The following is a 16077-nucleotide window of genomic DNA, read 5'->3' as shown; positions in this document are numbered from 1 at the left end:
GGGAACTTAGTATATAGATTGTAAAATCTCGTACGCTGCTGCGGGCTGGGCAAATGGCCTCAGCGGGCCGCATCCGGCCCGCGGGCCGTAGTTTGGGGACTGCTGTTCTAACGCATCTAGAATTATTCTAGTGTTATTTTGAATATGTCTATCTGGAAGGAAACCATTCTGATCTGCATGTATCCATTTGTTTAGAACCGGTTTAAGTCTGTTAGCTATTATAGTAGAGAAAATTTTATAATTGGTGTTTAGTAATGCGATGGGTCTATATTTAGCTATTTTTTCCTTTTCCTTTTTTTCTTTGGGAATTAGAGTTATCAAAGAGTCAGTCCAAGAATTAGGTATTTTGCCTAGAGTTAGTACTTCGTTATATGTTTTTAACATCAGGTTGTTAAGGACATTTCCTAATGCTTTATAACATTCAGTGGGGATCCTGTCGGGTCCAGGGGTTTTATTGTTCTTTTGGTTTTGGACGGCTACTTCTAATTCCTCCTTAGTTATAGTTTTATCCAATAATTCTCTGTTTAACTCAGTCATCTCTTCTGGATTGCATTCATTTAAGTAGTTACGTTTAAGTAGTTTCATTTGTTTCTTCTTTCTGGTATAGTGTCTGATAAAATTCCATAGCAATCTTTTTTTTCTCTATTAATGTAAATTGTGCTTCTCCCTTCTCATCTTCTAATTGTTGGATGTATTTATTCTCCTTCTCTTTTTTAAATTTGTAAGCCAGCCACTTACCTATTTTGTTTACTTGTTCAAAATGGTTTTGTTTTACCCTTTTTATTTGTACAGCTATGTCCTCTTGTATAATCAGGTTAATTCTGTGTTTAAGGTTATCTTTTTCTTCACCAAGGCAATCGTTCTGTGGGTCGTTTTGTAATTTAATTTCTACTTTTTACATTTGTTCTTGTACTTCTTGTAATTTTTGGTTTTTATTTCTATTTTTCTTACTTACATATGAGATTGTTAAGCCCCTAATATAGGCCTTAGCAGTGTCCCAGAAGTTCTGTAATGTGGTATCTTTGTTCCAATTATCTTTTAAAAAGAGAGTTAGTTCTTTTCCCATAAATTTTATATATTCTTTATCCTTCATTATATTGGCGTAAATTGTCCACCGCTTATTTCCTTTTTTGGCTGTTTTTAGTGTTAGTATTATTGGATGATGATCTGCCCAAATGTTCGTTCCAATGTTAATTTTTTCTACCTTGTTTTCAATCTCACTATTGGTCCATAACATATCCAGTCTGGACCATGATTGGTGGGGTGGTGAAAAGTAGGTGAATTGTTTTTCAAGTTTGTTTCTCTCCCTCCAAATGTCTTTAAGTCTGTATTCCTCTACCATCAGTCTGCGGAGAGGGGCGGCATACAAATCTGATTAATAAATAAATAATAGAATATAGAGGGTAATTGATTTCTATTGTTAACTTTATTTCTTTTTTTCTCTCTTTTATAATCAATATTCGGATCTACAATGGCATTGAAATCGCCTAACAGGCATATATTCGGGATTTGTATCATATTAATTTGTTCATATAGTTTTTTTATAAAATTCTTTTTGGTTAATATTAGGTGCATAAATTACAATGATTGAATTTTTTTTATAATCTATTGAGATTTCAAGGATTAGGATTCTACCTTCATCATCTGAATATATATGTTTGGGGTTGAGCCATTCTTTTACATACACTGCTATACCTCTTTTTTAATGTTCAGCTGAGGCTACAAATAATTTGCCAAGTTTGGGATCTTCTAGTAGTTTTTTTTCTGATTTTTTGATATGGGGTTCCTGTAAACAAATTAAGTCTGCATTTTCTCTTTGTAGTTTTTTTCATTGTTTGTTTCCTTTTAATTATAGAGTTTAATCCATTGATATTTACCGAAAATATTTTTACTGGTTTTGCCATACTCCTGCTTCCTGGCCGTTGCTCAGGTGACTATTTTCTCTCTTTCCCCCCTTAAGTCTTGACTGGTACTTTTTTCTTCTGTTTCTTTGTCTTTGTCTTCCTGACTTCTGGATTCAATCTCCGGGCTGCTCTCTCTATTTCTCTCTAAGTTTTCTTCGATGAATCTGTCCGCTTTTTCGTAGGAATCGATTTTAATTCTCCTGTCTTTTCACATGATTAACAATACTTCTGGGATTAACCATCTAAATGTAATCCCTTGTCTGATCAATTTATTGGTTAAGAATTGAAAGTCTCATCTTCTTTCTCTTATCCTTTTTGGAATTTGTTTTAATATGATTATCTCTTTTCCTGCGTACATTAAGGGTTCGCCTCTAGTGCTTTTATAAATTTCGTCCCGAACCACTTTCTTTGTAAATCTAATATGTACCTTCCTTGGGAGCTTAGAGTGTCTGGCATAATTTGTTTGGACCCTGTAAACTTCATCAATGGGGTTTCTAAGTCCTTCTTCATCAATTTCTAAGAGTGACATTAGTATCTCAATCATTTTTTTGAAGAGATCTTCATTATTAGATTCTGGGATGTTCTGGAAATGGAGATAGAAGCTCTCTATTGGCTGCCCTTAGTCTCCCTTCTGCTCCTTCAATCTTTGACTACGTCCTCTCTATAGCCTCCTCCATTGTTTTGATTTTATGGTCGTGGTTGTCGATGGCTTCCTATATATTTTTCATTTGAGCTTTAATCTCTTCCATATTTCCGTTCATTGACTCAAAGTTCCTGTTTGTTTGATCTTGGGTTTGGATCATAGTTTCCTGAGTTTTGTGCATTGTTTCCTGTGTCTGTTTCACGAATTCCTGGATTAAATCTAGTGAAGTTTGAATAGATTGGAGGGATGGACCTTGTTCTTGTTTTTCCATTGATGTCATTTCTGTTTATTGTTTGGGTCCTATTGAGAGCAGGGTGGTTGGGACTTGTTTCTTGAGGATCTTCATGTAAGTTTGTGACATGTTTACTACTCTAAAACTGTTATTCCACACTTTCATCAAATAACACTGTTGACTGTCTGGAAATTAGTAATATTAATTATACTACATCCATGTTTCAGCCACCCAGGAAGGACGTCTCCGTGATGTCAAAGCTCCACCCATGGAATTCCCTATTGGGATTCCCCACCTCCGTTTGAGCCTCCCGACCGGCTGACAGCTCCGTGGCTCTTCTGCAAAGGTGACAGCTGGGCGGTGGCACTTCTCGGCGGCCTCCCGAACCCAAACCCGAACCCAAATTTTTTGGGTTCGGCATTCAGGAGAACATTGAGAAGCGCCCGACTGCTTCAAAAGGTGACAGCCGGGCAGCGGAACCCAGCAGAGCGCAGTTTTTGTGATTTTTTTTTGCTTGCATGCATTAATTGGTTTTACATTGTTTCCTATGGGAAACATTGTTTCATCTTACAAACTTTTCGCCTTATGAACCTCCTCCCGCAACCAATTAAGTTCGTAAGACGAGCTATCACTGTACGTGTTGTAAACAGTAATGGGGAAAAAAAGTCCTAGCAGAGAGAGAGAAAAAAGAAAAAGATTCCTATAAATCTAGCAGCTCTGGTAAATTGATCCAGGAAGTTGTTTAGTCTCTTACGTTGACATTCTCACAACTGCAGTCTTTTGAATTGTCTTCTGTATAACACTCAAATCAGGGCATTCATTTGTAGTCCGTTCCAAATCTTGGCAAGTAAAATCCAGTAAAATCCAAGCTGTATGATAATATTCTAAGTTATAAAGAGTTTTTAACTATTGTTCAAAATTAAGAAGAAATTTCTATGTTGGAAGCAGTTAATCCGACTTTTTAATCTCCCTCGTCCTTTTGTGACGTTGTTAGAAAAAGCAAAAGTAAAGTAAAATTAACTTGGTATCAAATAGATCTGAGTCAAGCAAGTTTCTCCGATTAGGCCAATGAGTTAAAAAGTCAATCAATGTCGATGAATCAATAAATCAGTAAGCGTTCTAGCACAGGTTAGGAATTTACCTATTCTCCAAAAGGAATCTGGGTCTGGAGGCAAAGAAAAAGACAGCTAAATGAATTCACTTAAAATCCGGGTCGCCTCTCACTCAGACCAATGAGACAGAATTTTGCAAGTTCGCTATTTCTGCTCTCTTCGCTCTGTCCTTCTCTCTCACAGCGCCACCATCTCCGTCTTATCCGGAGCTATACTCGCCGCTGTCTGTTTGGGAGCCTCTTAAAATAGATCTTATCTCCATCTCTTTAACAGCTGTCTTCCTCAACTCCACAGGTAACGTACTGTCTCCCTTGTGTTGTCTTCCCTCGATCGTTTAAAGGGCCGCCATGTCTTTGAGCCGTAATGTCCAATACCGGCTTCTTTCCCATCCGGTCATGGGGAATCTACCAAAAACAGCGGGGTCTGCGCTCACCCGCACTGTCCTACAATAAGCCCTTTCCTGTCGCTTGCCCCTGCAGGGTTTACAATGCCTTTAAAAAGGCATCCAGGATGGGAAACCTCGGGTTAGGTATAGCAGCTGCTCCGTTAACACTGCTATGCCATGGCCCTGCCCCCAGAAGTCTAGGTTGGAATATATCTAAATGTTGTTTGTAGAATTCAGTCGGAATTCCGTCGAGACTGGGAGTTTTATTGTTTTTTTGCTTTGCAATTGCAGTTTTGAGTTCTGTAATAGTAATTGCATTGTTTAGCATGTCTCTTTGTTCATCATTTATTAGTATTTTTCCATTTTGTTCTAGGTAGTTTAATATCAATTTATCATCTATTTTTACTGTATTGTATAATTCTTCGTAAAAGTCATGGATTATTTGTTTTTTATCGGTATTAGTAGATTTCAAATGTCCACAGTTGTCACATAAAGCCTCGATATTTTTATTTACTTTTTGATGAGCTAATTTAAGGGCCAACCATTGACCTGGTTTGTTAGCGGATTCAAAGTGTACTTGTTTCGCCATTTTTAATTTGTGGGAAAGTTGCTGTTGAATTATTAAATTTATTTTGTGGTTAATAGTTTTTATTTCCGCCAGAATTGAAATATTTTGGGGGTCAGTCTGTAAAGCTTTTTCAGCATGTTGTAGATATGTATTTAATTTAACAAAATAAAATTCAATAGTAAAAAAGTAAGTTTCTACATTTAGGCAAGAAAAACCAAATGCACAGGTACGGTAAATGGGGTACCTGGCTCAACAGTAGTAACTGTAAGAGGGGTCTTAAAGTCCTAGTGGACAATCACTTAAATATAAGCCAGCAGTATGCTACAACTGTCAAAAAAGCCAACAAAGTTCTAGGCTGCATTAACAGAGGGGTAGAATCAAGATCACATGAAGTGTTAATATCACTTTATAATGCCTTGGTAAGATCCTACTTGGAATACTGCATTGATTACCATGATGTAAAAAAGATGTTGAAACTCTAGAAAGAGTGCAAAGAAGAGCAACAAAGGTGATTAGCAGACTAGAAGCTAAAACATATAAAGAACAGTTGCTGGAATTTGGTATGTCAAGTGTAATGAAAAGAAGGACTAGGGGTGACTTGATAGCAATGTTCCAATATTTCAGGGTTGTTGTTTTTTTAAAAATTTTAAATTGGTTTTTTAAATGTTACACACACAGACTGCACATCATACAACATAAAACAGTGCCCTGTGAAGGTGCACCCACAACCTAACAACATACATACCCCACCACCAATTGGAGGGTCTGTACAAACATCTTTAACATTCTTCTAAGCTTGGATCTGCATTTTATTTACATATCAAAGAGTGATTCTAATTTATTCTTTATGGCTAGATCACAAATACTACTTGTCATATAACCTCTCACCATGTCCCATCGATCCATCAGTTTCTTCAATTTATTTTCATTGTACATATTCATCCTTACCTCCATAATTTCAAAGTGAATGTGGTCCACCATGTACCGATACCAATTCTGTATCGTCCATTTTGCTGCTTCTTTCCAACCCAATACAATTACTGCTTGAGCGCTTTCCAATGCTGCTATTTTTATTTCTCTAAATTCTTTTAAATCTCCCTTTTTTACGATTGTGATTGTCCAGTTAATATTTAACATTCTGTTCATTTCATCTTGCACTTCTTTCCAAAATTTCTGTACTACTGAACACTCCCAGAACATATGCATAAAAACTCCTCTCTCTTGGCATCCATGCCAACAGGTGCCCTTCCCCTTCTTCTGAAAATATGCAAGTTGTGTTGGTGTATAGTACCACTTATGTAAAATTTTCCTTCTCATTTCTCTAACTCTTGTATTCTTTATTTTCTGTATATTTTCAACTGTATCCTTCATCTCTCTTTCGTCTATTTGTAATTCATTTTGCCACCATCTGGTTAATCCTTCTATCACACCCTCTTCCGCCTGTGATAACATTCTGTATATATCACTTGCTTGTGCCTTTATATCATCCCTTTTTTCTTTTAATATTTTCTCTAAGTGAGTTTCTTCTCTTAATAATGCTTCTTTATTCTCCCTTTCATTCAAATATTTACTTATTGCGTTTATCTGCAACCATCTCTGTTGGCCCAACCACCTTTCTAAACGAATTCTACTGACTCTTCCATCCTTCTCATATAACTGTTCTATTCTGGTTATCCCTTTGTCATTCAATTCCTTTATAATTTTATTTAAATTGGTTTCATTATCTCTGTTTAGTATGTGCAACATTGACAGCTTTGATCTTCTTATTCCCATTTTCCCCTGCCATTTTGACCAGATTTCTAAAGTCCCCTTTAAAGAGTCCATTAATTTATCGATTTCCTTTTTATTCCATTTTATGAATAACAGCTCTCTATTTTTAATTTTATTAATCTCTTTTTCCAATCTAACCCATTTATTGTTCTGCAACTCCATTAATCTCTCAATTTGAAACGTGTCTCTATATAGCTCCAAGCTAGGGCTTCCCCATCCTCCATCTTTTTCATTAGCAATCAACAATTTTTCCTTATTCTAGGTCTTTTATTCTCTTCTATTCAATAATTCAATTTACTATCCCATTCCTTCAATTTTGCCCCTGAAAAGGTGCCTGGTAAAATCTGAAATAAATACATCATTTTTGGGATAATCATCATTTTAAGTGCTCTTATCTTTGCCATTCTTCTCAATTTTTTTATCTTTCCAACTCTTCATCTGTTTTAACATTTTCTTCCATATCAGATTATAATTAACCTTCACTATTTTATTTGGATTTTTTAATAGCCATACTCCCAAGTATTTCATTTTTTTACACCCTAATTTCAGTCCTGATACCTTTCTAATCTCAATTTGCTCTTTAGGACCTGTATTCAAACAGATTATCTCTGATTTTTCCATATTAACTGATAGTCCTGACGGTTGTTTAAATTCCTGTAGTATAATCGTTATTTTTTTAATCATTTCAATCGGAGTCTCAGTTAATATAATAGCAGCATCTGCAAAGAGATTTAATTTTAATTCTAATTTTCCAATTTGGTATCCTCTCCAGTTTTTTTCCTTCCTTATCTTATTGGCTAGCACTTCTATTGCCATTGCGAATAACATTGGAGATAATGGGCAACCCTGTTTAATGCCGTTTTGAAAAGTTGTGTTGGCCTTAATCAAGATGGAAATGAGATAAGAGTCCTCAGAGATCTCTCCTGGGAAACTTTGAAAGCGAGAGCTGCTTTGCGCCCAATCTCAAGCCATTTATATCAAAGTGGAGTAAAGTTCACCTGGACTTTCCCCACTGCTATTTTGGTGTTCCAGAAAAATAAGATGTTCAAAGCACGATCATTGGAGGTGGGGAAGGTACTACTGAACCAACTTGGTATTGAGTTCGGAGAAAGCGGAGCAGATGGAGAGCCACAAGGAGCAGAAGGAGGAGAAGATTATTCCAGTGGTTGCGGTACCCCAGATAAGGAGGAAAGTCAAAGGGAGGAGCAGTTGAAGGAGTTGCTGGAGCAGGTGGAGGCCATTAGAAAGGAGCAGAAGAGAAAACCAAGAGCCCAGCACGAGAGGAAAGCAAAGAAGTGAACATTTGAAACTGACTCTGTTGCCTCTTTTTGAAGATGTTTCCGGAAACTATTATTAATACTTATTCTCTTTGGGAGGGAGATGGGGGGAAAAAAGAAGGGATCATTCAATGGTTAATTAAAGGAGGGTGGGAGGGTTCTCCCCCAAATATATTAAAAAATGGTTGCAATTGGAGCTCAGCAATGTAGAAACATAATCAGCAGAGGTGCCTCATGATTGGACAAGGGTTTTTCTTGTCCTCCCTGTTCTTGGTGGGGGGGGGGGGGAACAAGGAGGGAGGCACTTTGGAGGGGGTGACTGGGGTGAGGAAGGGGAAAATAAGTAAACCAAGAGCAAAATAAGAGGGGGAAAGGGTTATTTTTGAATATTATGAATGAATGTATTAAAATGGTTTAAATGTGAATAGTTTGGGATCGGATTTGAAACGTTATAGGATATTGAGGATGGCTAAGCAAAATAAGGTGGATATTATGATTTTGACAGAAATGCATAAAAGACATGGAGGAAGGGATAAATTGGTTAATGATAGAAATTGGAAATGGGTATATGAATCTCAAGGAACGCCTAATAGTAGAGGTACTGTGATTCAGAGGAGGTTGGAGTTCAGAAAGATAGAGAAGTGAAGTGCTTGTTTGTTAAAGGGAAAATAAATCAAAAGAAATTGACATTGGTGGCAATTTATGCCCTTAATGCAAAAACAAAACAATTTATAATAAACACAAAGAGGAAGTTGGATAACTTTATAGAGGGCACAACGTTTTTGGCAGAAGATTTTAATATGCAATTAACAAATGGGATTGGAAATAGCAGGATGTTACATTTAAATAAACTTAATATGGTGGATCTCCATGCAGATATACCAAATAGAGGTACTTACTATTCAGCAAGATATCATACATTTAGTTGCATTGACTATATATTAATGAATAGGGTGGGCATTATACAAGTTAAAAAAGTAGATATAAAAAGTATTTCGTTGTCAGATCATTCCAGAATTGGAAATAGGTCAGGAATGTAATCAAAGAATTTGGAGATATAATGCAGTCGTAACTTTTAATGAACAAGATAAAGATAACCTGCAGACAGAGTTATGTGAATATTTTAGAATTAATGATGTAGGCGATATTCAACAATTGTTTGGGATGTATGTAAGGCTTATATGCAGGGACAATGTATATGTATGGAAGTAGATATCAGAAAGAGGTGGGGTAGAGAAAGAGAGTAAGATAAGGGAAATAGATTTGATACAAGAGCAGTTGAGATTAGCTAAGAGTAGGGAATGGTATATGCTATTGAAATTGAAAAGGAAACAATTGAAGGTGTATGATGAGATCCAATGGAATAAGATGAGAATGACAATGTGACAAAAATATTGAGCTGGGGGACAAAATCAATGCAACAAATGGCAAGATATTTGAAGAAGAGGAAAGAAAAATCATGTACATTAACATTGAGAGACCCTAGTATAGAGGTTAGATATGGTAAACAGCAGCTAGAGAAGATAATGAGAAAATATTATGAGGATTTGTATAAGGAGGAGCAGATAAATACAGTAATACCTCATGATACGAACTTAATTGGTGCAAGGAGGAGGTTCGTAAGACGAAACATTGTTTCCCATAGGAAACAATGTAAAGTCAATTAATCCATGCAACAACAAAAAACCCCCGCAAAAAACCGCTGCCGCCCGGCTGTCACCTTTTAAAACAGCCTGGGGGCTTCGGCGTTGGGAGGCTGCTGAGAAGCCCCCTGGCTGTTTTAAAAGGTGACAGCCGGGCGGCGGGGCTTCTCAGCGAAAGTTCGGGTTTGGGAGGCTGCTTTGAGGAGGCGGGGAAGCCTTTTGCAGCAGCTGCCACAGCCGCCGGCTTCCCCGCCGCTCGCCCGCCGAGGATGCTGACCTGCTGCCTCGCGGGGAAGCCGGGCAAGAGCGATCTTCTGCCGGCCATGGGCGAGCAGCGGGGAGTCGCCCATGGCCGGCAGAAGATCGCTCTTGCCCGGCTTCCCCGCGAGGCTTCCCCCATCCTCGCCCGCCGCCCGCCCGTCCAGAATGCTGACCTGATGCCTCGCGGGGAAGCCGGGCAAGAGCGATCTTCTGCCGGCCATGGGCGAGCGGCGGGGAGTCGCCCATGGCCAGCAGAAGATCGCTCTTGCCCGGCTTCCCCGCGAGGCATCAGGTCAGCAAGAGCGATCTTCTGCCGGCCATGGGTGACTCCCCGACGCTCGCATTGGGGTGGGGGGGCTGTCAGGACACCCCCCCACCCCAGCACTTTGCATCCCGCTGGCTAAGAGCAATCGGGCAGCAGCTTCTGCCGGACACGGGTAATGAGCGGGACAGAGAAGCGGGGAGAATCAGGAGGCTCCTTTGGCAGCTGGAGGCTGCCTGGCTTTGTGTTTTTGGCTGGGGGAGGAAGCAGTAGGACCTTCCTAACTCCCTCCCCCCCAGCCAAACCCCCAAAGCATGTTTTCTGCCACAGGATTTAGCGGCGAAGTGACGTGGATGGATGGAAAGCTGAAACCGGGCTGTTTCAGCTTTCCATTCCTTCACGTCCCTTCGCCGCTAAATCCTGTGGCAGCAAACATGCTTTGGGGGTTTGGCTGGGGGGGAGAAGAAGTAGGACCTTCCTAACTCCCTCCCCCCCAGCCAAACCCCCAAAGCATGTTTGCTGCCACAGGATTTAGCGGCGAAGGGACGTGAAGGAATGGAAAGCTGAAACAGCCCGGTTTCAGCTTTCCATCCATCCACGTCACTTCGCCGCTAAATCCTGTGGCAGCAAACATGCTTTGGGGGTTTGGCTGGGGGGGGAGGGAGTTAGGAAGGTCCTACTTCTTCTCCCCCCCAGTCAAACCCCCAAAGCATGTTTGCTGCCACAAGATTTAGCGGCGAAGGGACGTGAAGGAATGGAAAGCTGAAACAGCCCGGTTTCAGCTTTCCATCCATCCACGTCACTTCGCCGCTAAATCCTGTGGCAGAAAACATGCTTTGGGGGTTTGGCTGGGGGGGAGGGAGTTAGGAAGGTCCTACTTCTTCTCCCCCCCAGCCAAACCCCCAAAGCATGTTTGCTGCCACACGATTTAGCGGCGAAGTGACGTGAAGGGATGGAAAGCTGAAACAGCCCGGTTTCAGCTCCCCATTCCTCCTCGTCACTTCGCTCCTGTCCTGGCTAAATCGTGTGGCAGCAAACAGGCTTTGGGGTTTTGGCTGGGGGGCAGAAGTAGGACTTTCCAGCAGCCTCCGAACGCCGAACGCGGAAGTTCGGGTTTGTTCGGCTTCGGGAGGCTGCTGGAAAGCCGCCCGGCTGTTTTGAAAGGTAACCGCCGGGCTGGGGGGCTTCCCAGCAACCTCCCGAACCCTGAACCCGGGTTCGGGGGGGTGCTGGCAAGCCCCCCAGGCCGGCTGCGACCTTTTAAAAGAGCCGCACTGCTTCCCATCTGTCTCCTGAAGCCGAACGTGGAAGTTCGGCTTTGCCGTTCGGCTTCAGGAGACAGATGGGAAGCGGCGCGGCTCTTTTAAAAGGTCGCAGCCGGCCTGGGGGGGCTTCCCAGCACCCCCCTGAACCCCAAACTTGTGCCGAACTTCCGGGTTCGGGGTTGGGGGGGTGCTGGGAAGCCCCGCCGCCCGGCTGTCACCTTTTAAAACAGCCGCGCGGCTTCCCAGCAGTCTCCGAACACCGGTTCGTAACTCGAAAAAAGTTCGTAAGAAGAGGCAAAAATTTTCTGAACCCCGGGTTCGTATCACGAGTTGTTCGTAAGACGATGGGTTCGTATCTTGAGGTATCACTGTATAGGAGTCCTTAATGTTGGGAAAATAGTAAGTGAAGAAGATAAACAAATATTGAATGCAGAAATTACACAAGATGAAATTGCTAGAGTAGTTTCGATCGATCTTAAAATAACATGAATCAATCTTAAACAGCGGCCGCCATTTTCCACGGCCCAGCTGACTGATTCCCAATCTTTTTCACAGGGTAGGAAGATAAGTGAACCAATTAGAAATGTAATAAATGTATAAAACACCATACTACTGTTACTAAAAGGAAATTGGGAATTTTGAAATTAGATGTCTATAAAGCTTTTGATAAAGTTAACCATAGCTATTTATATAAATTATGTAAGGAATTAAATATGGGGGACAAATTTTGCAGAATTATAAAAGAGATTTATAAGTGGAATGAAGCATATATAAGGGTGAATGGACAAACAGCGCAGAGAATTAAAATTCAAAATGGTACCATGCAGAGATGCCCCTTATCTCCAATGTTACTTGTAATAGCAATAGAGACATTAGCTAATAAAATAAGACAAGATAATACGTGGGTAGGATGTAAAATAGGGGAATTAGAAATGAAATTAAACCTATTTTCAGATGATGCAATTATACTCACGCAGACCCTGATGGAGATGATTAAAGGTATAAGAAATATTTTGCAAGAGTTTAAACAGGAATCAGGATTATCGGTCAATATGAAAAAATCAGAGATTATGTGTTTAAATACAGGTCTCAGTAAATGACCAGGAATCTTGTTTAACATTTACATTGTGTCCAACATATTCTAGGATAATAGAAATTAGAACTTTAAACAGTGTTATCCCATATTAAGGTACATGTAAAGATATTGGTGAAGCTTTCTTTGAAAAAACCCCAACAACACAATGTTCCAATGTAAAAGTATTATCATAACTTCTATTTTCAAGTTTTCCATACTATTTCTATGGTGTTGTCACTTAAAGAGCTAATTCCAGTTTGCATGAAAATCATTCCTCTTCTGTCAATTAAAATAGCACACAGTTTTTGTTAAAATCAAATTATTTTTCTCCCTCCCTCTCTCTTTCCGGTTTCCCCACCACTACATTCTTTCTCTCTGTCACACACAACTTCCTTAAAATATAGAATGTTAAAGCTACTTACTGATTGAGGAAGGCAAAAAGATATCTTAGTAAGATAAGGACTGATCTGGGCAATGTCAGCAAAAGTTTATGTATGTGAAGAGCTCTCTCATAGAGATTTTCTGTTCCTGTAACATCAAGTAAAAAAATTAGTTATGGTTGCCTGCTGAGAGTATAGAACTACTTTCTACTGCTGATATGCTATGCAACTACTTAAGATGTGTTGGGTCATATGGCATTTGGCAACTATAGGAATTATATTACAACAACATTTGGAGAATACCACATTGAAAAAATATTGCATAGACTATACAAAAGTGCAAAATGGACATATTAATCTGTTGTAAGACTTTATGTTGGTATTAATTATGTGAATAAGTTCCAAAGGCTTTGTGGACGGTTAATTTCTCCAAATAGGATCTTTGTCTATATCTGGAAGGAGAAAAATATGCTTCCTTGCTTAAGCTCTGTCTTTAACAAAATGCAGTATATTAACCAAACCAATGGTATTTGGGAGGGGAATATCTAATAAGCTAACTTAAATATCTATACAATGGAGACATGTATATCTGCTGAGTGCTATGTATATAAAACATACAGTATACTTTGTTCTTATTGATGAGAGAATGTAAATTCAAAAATACACTTATTAAAATGGATGCACATAAATAACTGATAGCAGTAAGCTGACCTATAGCTGCTGTAAAATAGATATGTCTGAGCAAATAATATAATTTCATTTATTAAAGTGACCATTCAAAACACATAAAAGAAACAAATTTAACTTACTGACACAAGAAATAAGATCATTAAATCTTTCCTTAGGAAAAATAGGATTCTCCAACCCTCGGAAATAGAGCTTCAGTACTCCAGCAACTGAGTTAATATCATGGTTACTTTGGTCATCTGCCAAAGGATTTTCACCTACAAAAATAAATCAGATCAAATACTTATAGGCCTTAGATCTTTTTTTTAATTTAAGATTCTGAACTATACTATATTGGTCATCCTGAAATTAGAATGAATACAGTAAGAACTAAAATATTGCTCAAATATGTTTTTATTTCATTGGGATATGAACTTTGATTTCATTCTTTCTAATTATAATACAATATAGAGTATATTTTGTTTTGATTATTTTTAAAACCTACTTTAACCTCATGTTAAGTACCTAGAGTTACAATTGGATAGTTGGGTAGTGATATTAATTGACTGATCAAATATGTAAGTGCATAGCAGAATGTCATAGGGGATAAAAATGCTAGATTGTACCAGTGTTCCCTCTAATTTTTTTTCGGTGTGGGCGGAAAAGTATAGTGTCTGAGCAGCAGTCCCTTCGGGACTGGGCGGCATAGAAGTAAAAATAAATAAATAAATAAATAAATAAGGAAAAAAATCCCTTCTTTTTTATTAAAAGAACCTAGTAATTTTAAAAAAACCCAAAATCCATTACTATTAAAACTAAAACTACCAGCAAAACTATTAATAAAAACAGGTGAGGACACGTGTTTTTTTTTCCTGTTATTATTTAAGTGCTTTTACCATATGCTTTAAATCAAGAGTCACTTCTCTCTCTGTTTCTCTCTCTTTCCTGTCATTTTCTGCCTCAATCATTTTCTCATTTCTCTTTTTTCTCCCCTTTTTTCTATCATTTCTTTCTCTCTCTCTCTTGTTTTCTTCCTCTCTCTCACTCTCTTCCTTCCTCTCTCCTCTCTCCCTCTCTTTCTTTCACTCTCTCACTCTCTCTCACTCTCTTCCTTCCTCCCTCATCTCTCTCTCTCTTTCTTCCTCTCTCTCTCACTCACTCTCTCTTTCTTTCTTCCTCTCTCATCTCTCTCTCTCTTTCTTTTTTCCTCTCTCTCATTCTCTTCCTTCCTCTGTCCTCTCTCTTTCTTCCTCTCTCTCTCTTCTTTCCTCTCTCATCTCTCTCTCTTTCTTTCTTTCTTGCTCTCTCCCTCTCTCTCTCCCTCTCTTGTTCTCTCTCTCTTGCTATCTCTCTCTCCCCCCTCTTTCTCTCTCTTATTCTCACTTTCTATCTTGCTCTGTCTGTTGCTCTCACTCTCTCGTTCTCTCTCCATTCTTCTCACAGCGGAGGCAGGTGAAGGTGATTTTCAATGTCGGGCGCGCGCGCTCCCCATCCCCCTGCCAGCCCCCCCCGGAGCATTTAAAATAAGAAAAACCTTCGCCGGCTCTAAGTTCTCATGCTTGAGGAGGGGGTTGGACTATAGGACCGCCAATGTATTTTTATATATTCTGGTTGCTTCTCTGCTTCCTCGCTGTGGAGGAAATCAAGCAGCCTTTCTTGCTCCCAGCCTCTCCTCCGACCCGTCCTCAACTCACCCACCAGCTGCTGCTGCGACTCTCGGAAGAGCCCAGAAGATACTCGTTGATCCTCCCGTTCTCTCCCCTTTCTAGGAATGCAGTACTTGATGGTTTTAACCCCTTAAAGGTAAAAAAAAAAAATAAGGACACCCGGCGCGGCGAGGCGAAGTGACGTTAAGGGGATGGCTCGAGCCCCCCCAGGACACTTGGCGAGGCGAAGCGGCGTTAAGGGGACGGCTCGAGCCCCCCCCCCCCGCGCACTTAGCCATGGCTCACTTAGCTGCGTCTTTCAGTTTTTGAACCCTGCCCAGGAGCCAATCGACAAAGGTAGGCTTTTGCAAAAGGTAGGTGATTGGCTCCTAGGCAGGGTTAAAAAACCGCGCGCTGACAGCTGCAGCTGGCGCATAACTCAGCTTACAGGGATCTATGGATTGTACATGTAAGGATAAATTGTTTGATTCAGTCATCCTTAACCTGAGCATGATCCAGATATGTAGATAGTAGAATTCATAAAACTTTCCTCAAATGCTAAAAAACTCTAGGAGGTAAAGTCTTCATATCTGGAAGGCATTCAAGATAGGAAAGTCTGATTTGGTTAAATACATTTAATTAGGCTGAAGAGAATTCCAATATTACTGAGAATCCGAGGACTGCATTGATTAAATACCCGTATTTTCCGGCGTATAAGACAACTTTTTAACCCCTGAAAATCTTTTCCAAAGTGGGGGGTCGTCTTATACGCCGGATACAGGACAGTGGCGCCGATATTTGCGATGGCTGGGAGGGGCGAGAACACCGCCTCCCAGCTGGGCGAGCCTGCGCAAAGCGCAGGCTCGCCCACATGCTGCCTTTGGCAGCACAAGCGTGCCTGTCCGGCCGGGGAAGAATCGCCCCGGCCGGACCTCAGTTTCAGCTGGGAGGGGCGAGAACACCGCCTCCCAGCTAGGCGAGCCTGCAC

At 40.1% G+C, this 16077-nt stretch overlaps 2 protein-coding genes across 2 annotated transcripts in view; one reads left to right on the top strand and one right to left on the bottom strand.

The window, feature by feature from the left end:
• The window catches only part of GNS (glucosamine (N-acetyl)-6-sulfatase), a 44086-nt gene extending 36173 nt beyond the window's left edge, over nt 1–7913 (top strand). Inside the window, exon 7 of the mRNA XM_070754947.1 lies at nt 7484–7913. Within this exon, the coding sequence (XP_070611048.1) occupies nt 7484–7913 (430 nt within the window). The remainder of the gene's footprint in view (nt 1–7483) is intronic.
• A 4912-nt stretch (nt 7914–12825) lies between these two features.
• SRGAP1 (SLIT-ROBO Rho GTPase activating protein 1) overlaps nt 12826–16077 on the bottom strand; it is a 214757-nt gene continuing 211505 nt past the window's right edge. Inside the window, exons 15-16 of the mRNA XM_070755623.1 lie at nt 13591–13721; nt 12826–12925 (exon numbers count right to left, since the gene is read on the bottom strand). Of these exons, the coding sequence (XP_070611724.1) occupies nt 12875–12925; nt 13591–13721 (182 nt within the window). The 3' untranslated portion in view covers nt 12826–12874. The remainder of the gene's footprint in view (nt 12926–13590; nt 13722–16077) is intronic.

The sequence above is a fragment of the Erythrolamprus reginae genome, chromosome 6 (genome assembly GCF_031021105.1).
Source record: "Erythrolamprus reginae isolate rEryReg1 chromosome 6, rEryReg1.hap1, whole genome shotgun sequence".
NCBI classification, from domain to species: Eukaryota; Metazoa; Chordata; class Lepidosauria; order Squamata; family Dipsadidae; genus Erythrolamprus; species Erythrolamprus reginae.
This window is presented reverse-complemented; position numbering and strand designations above follow the sequence as displayed.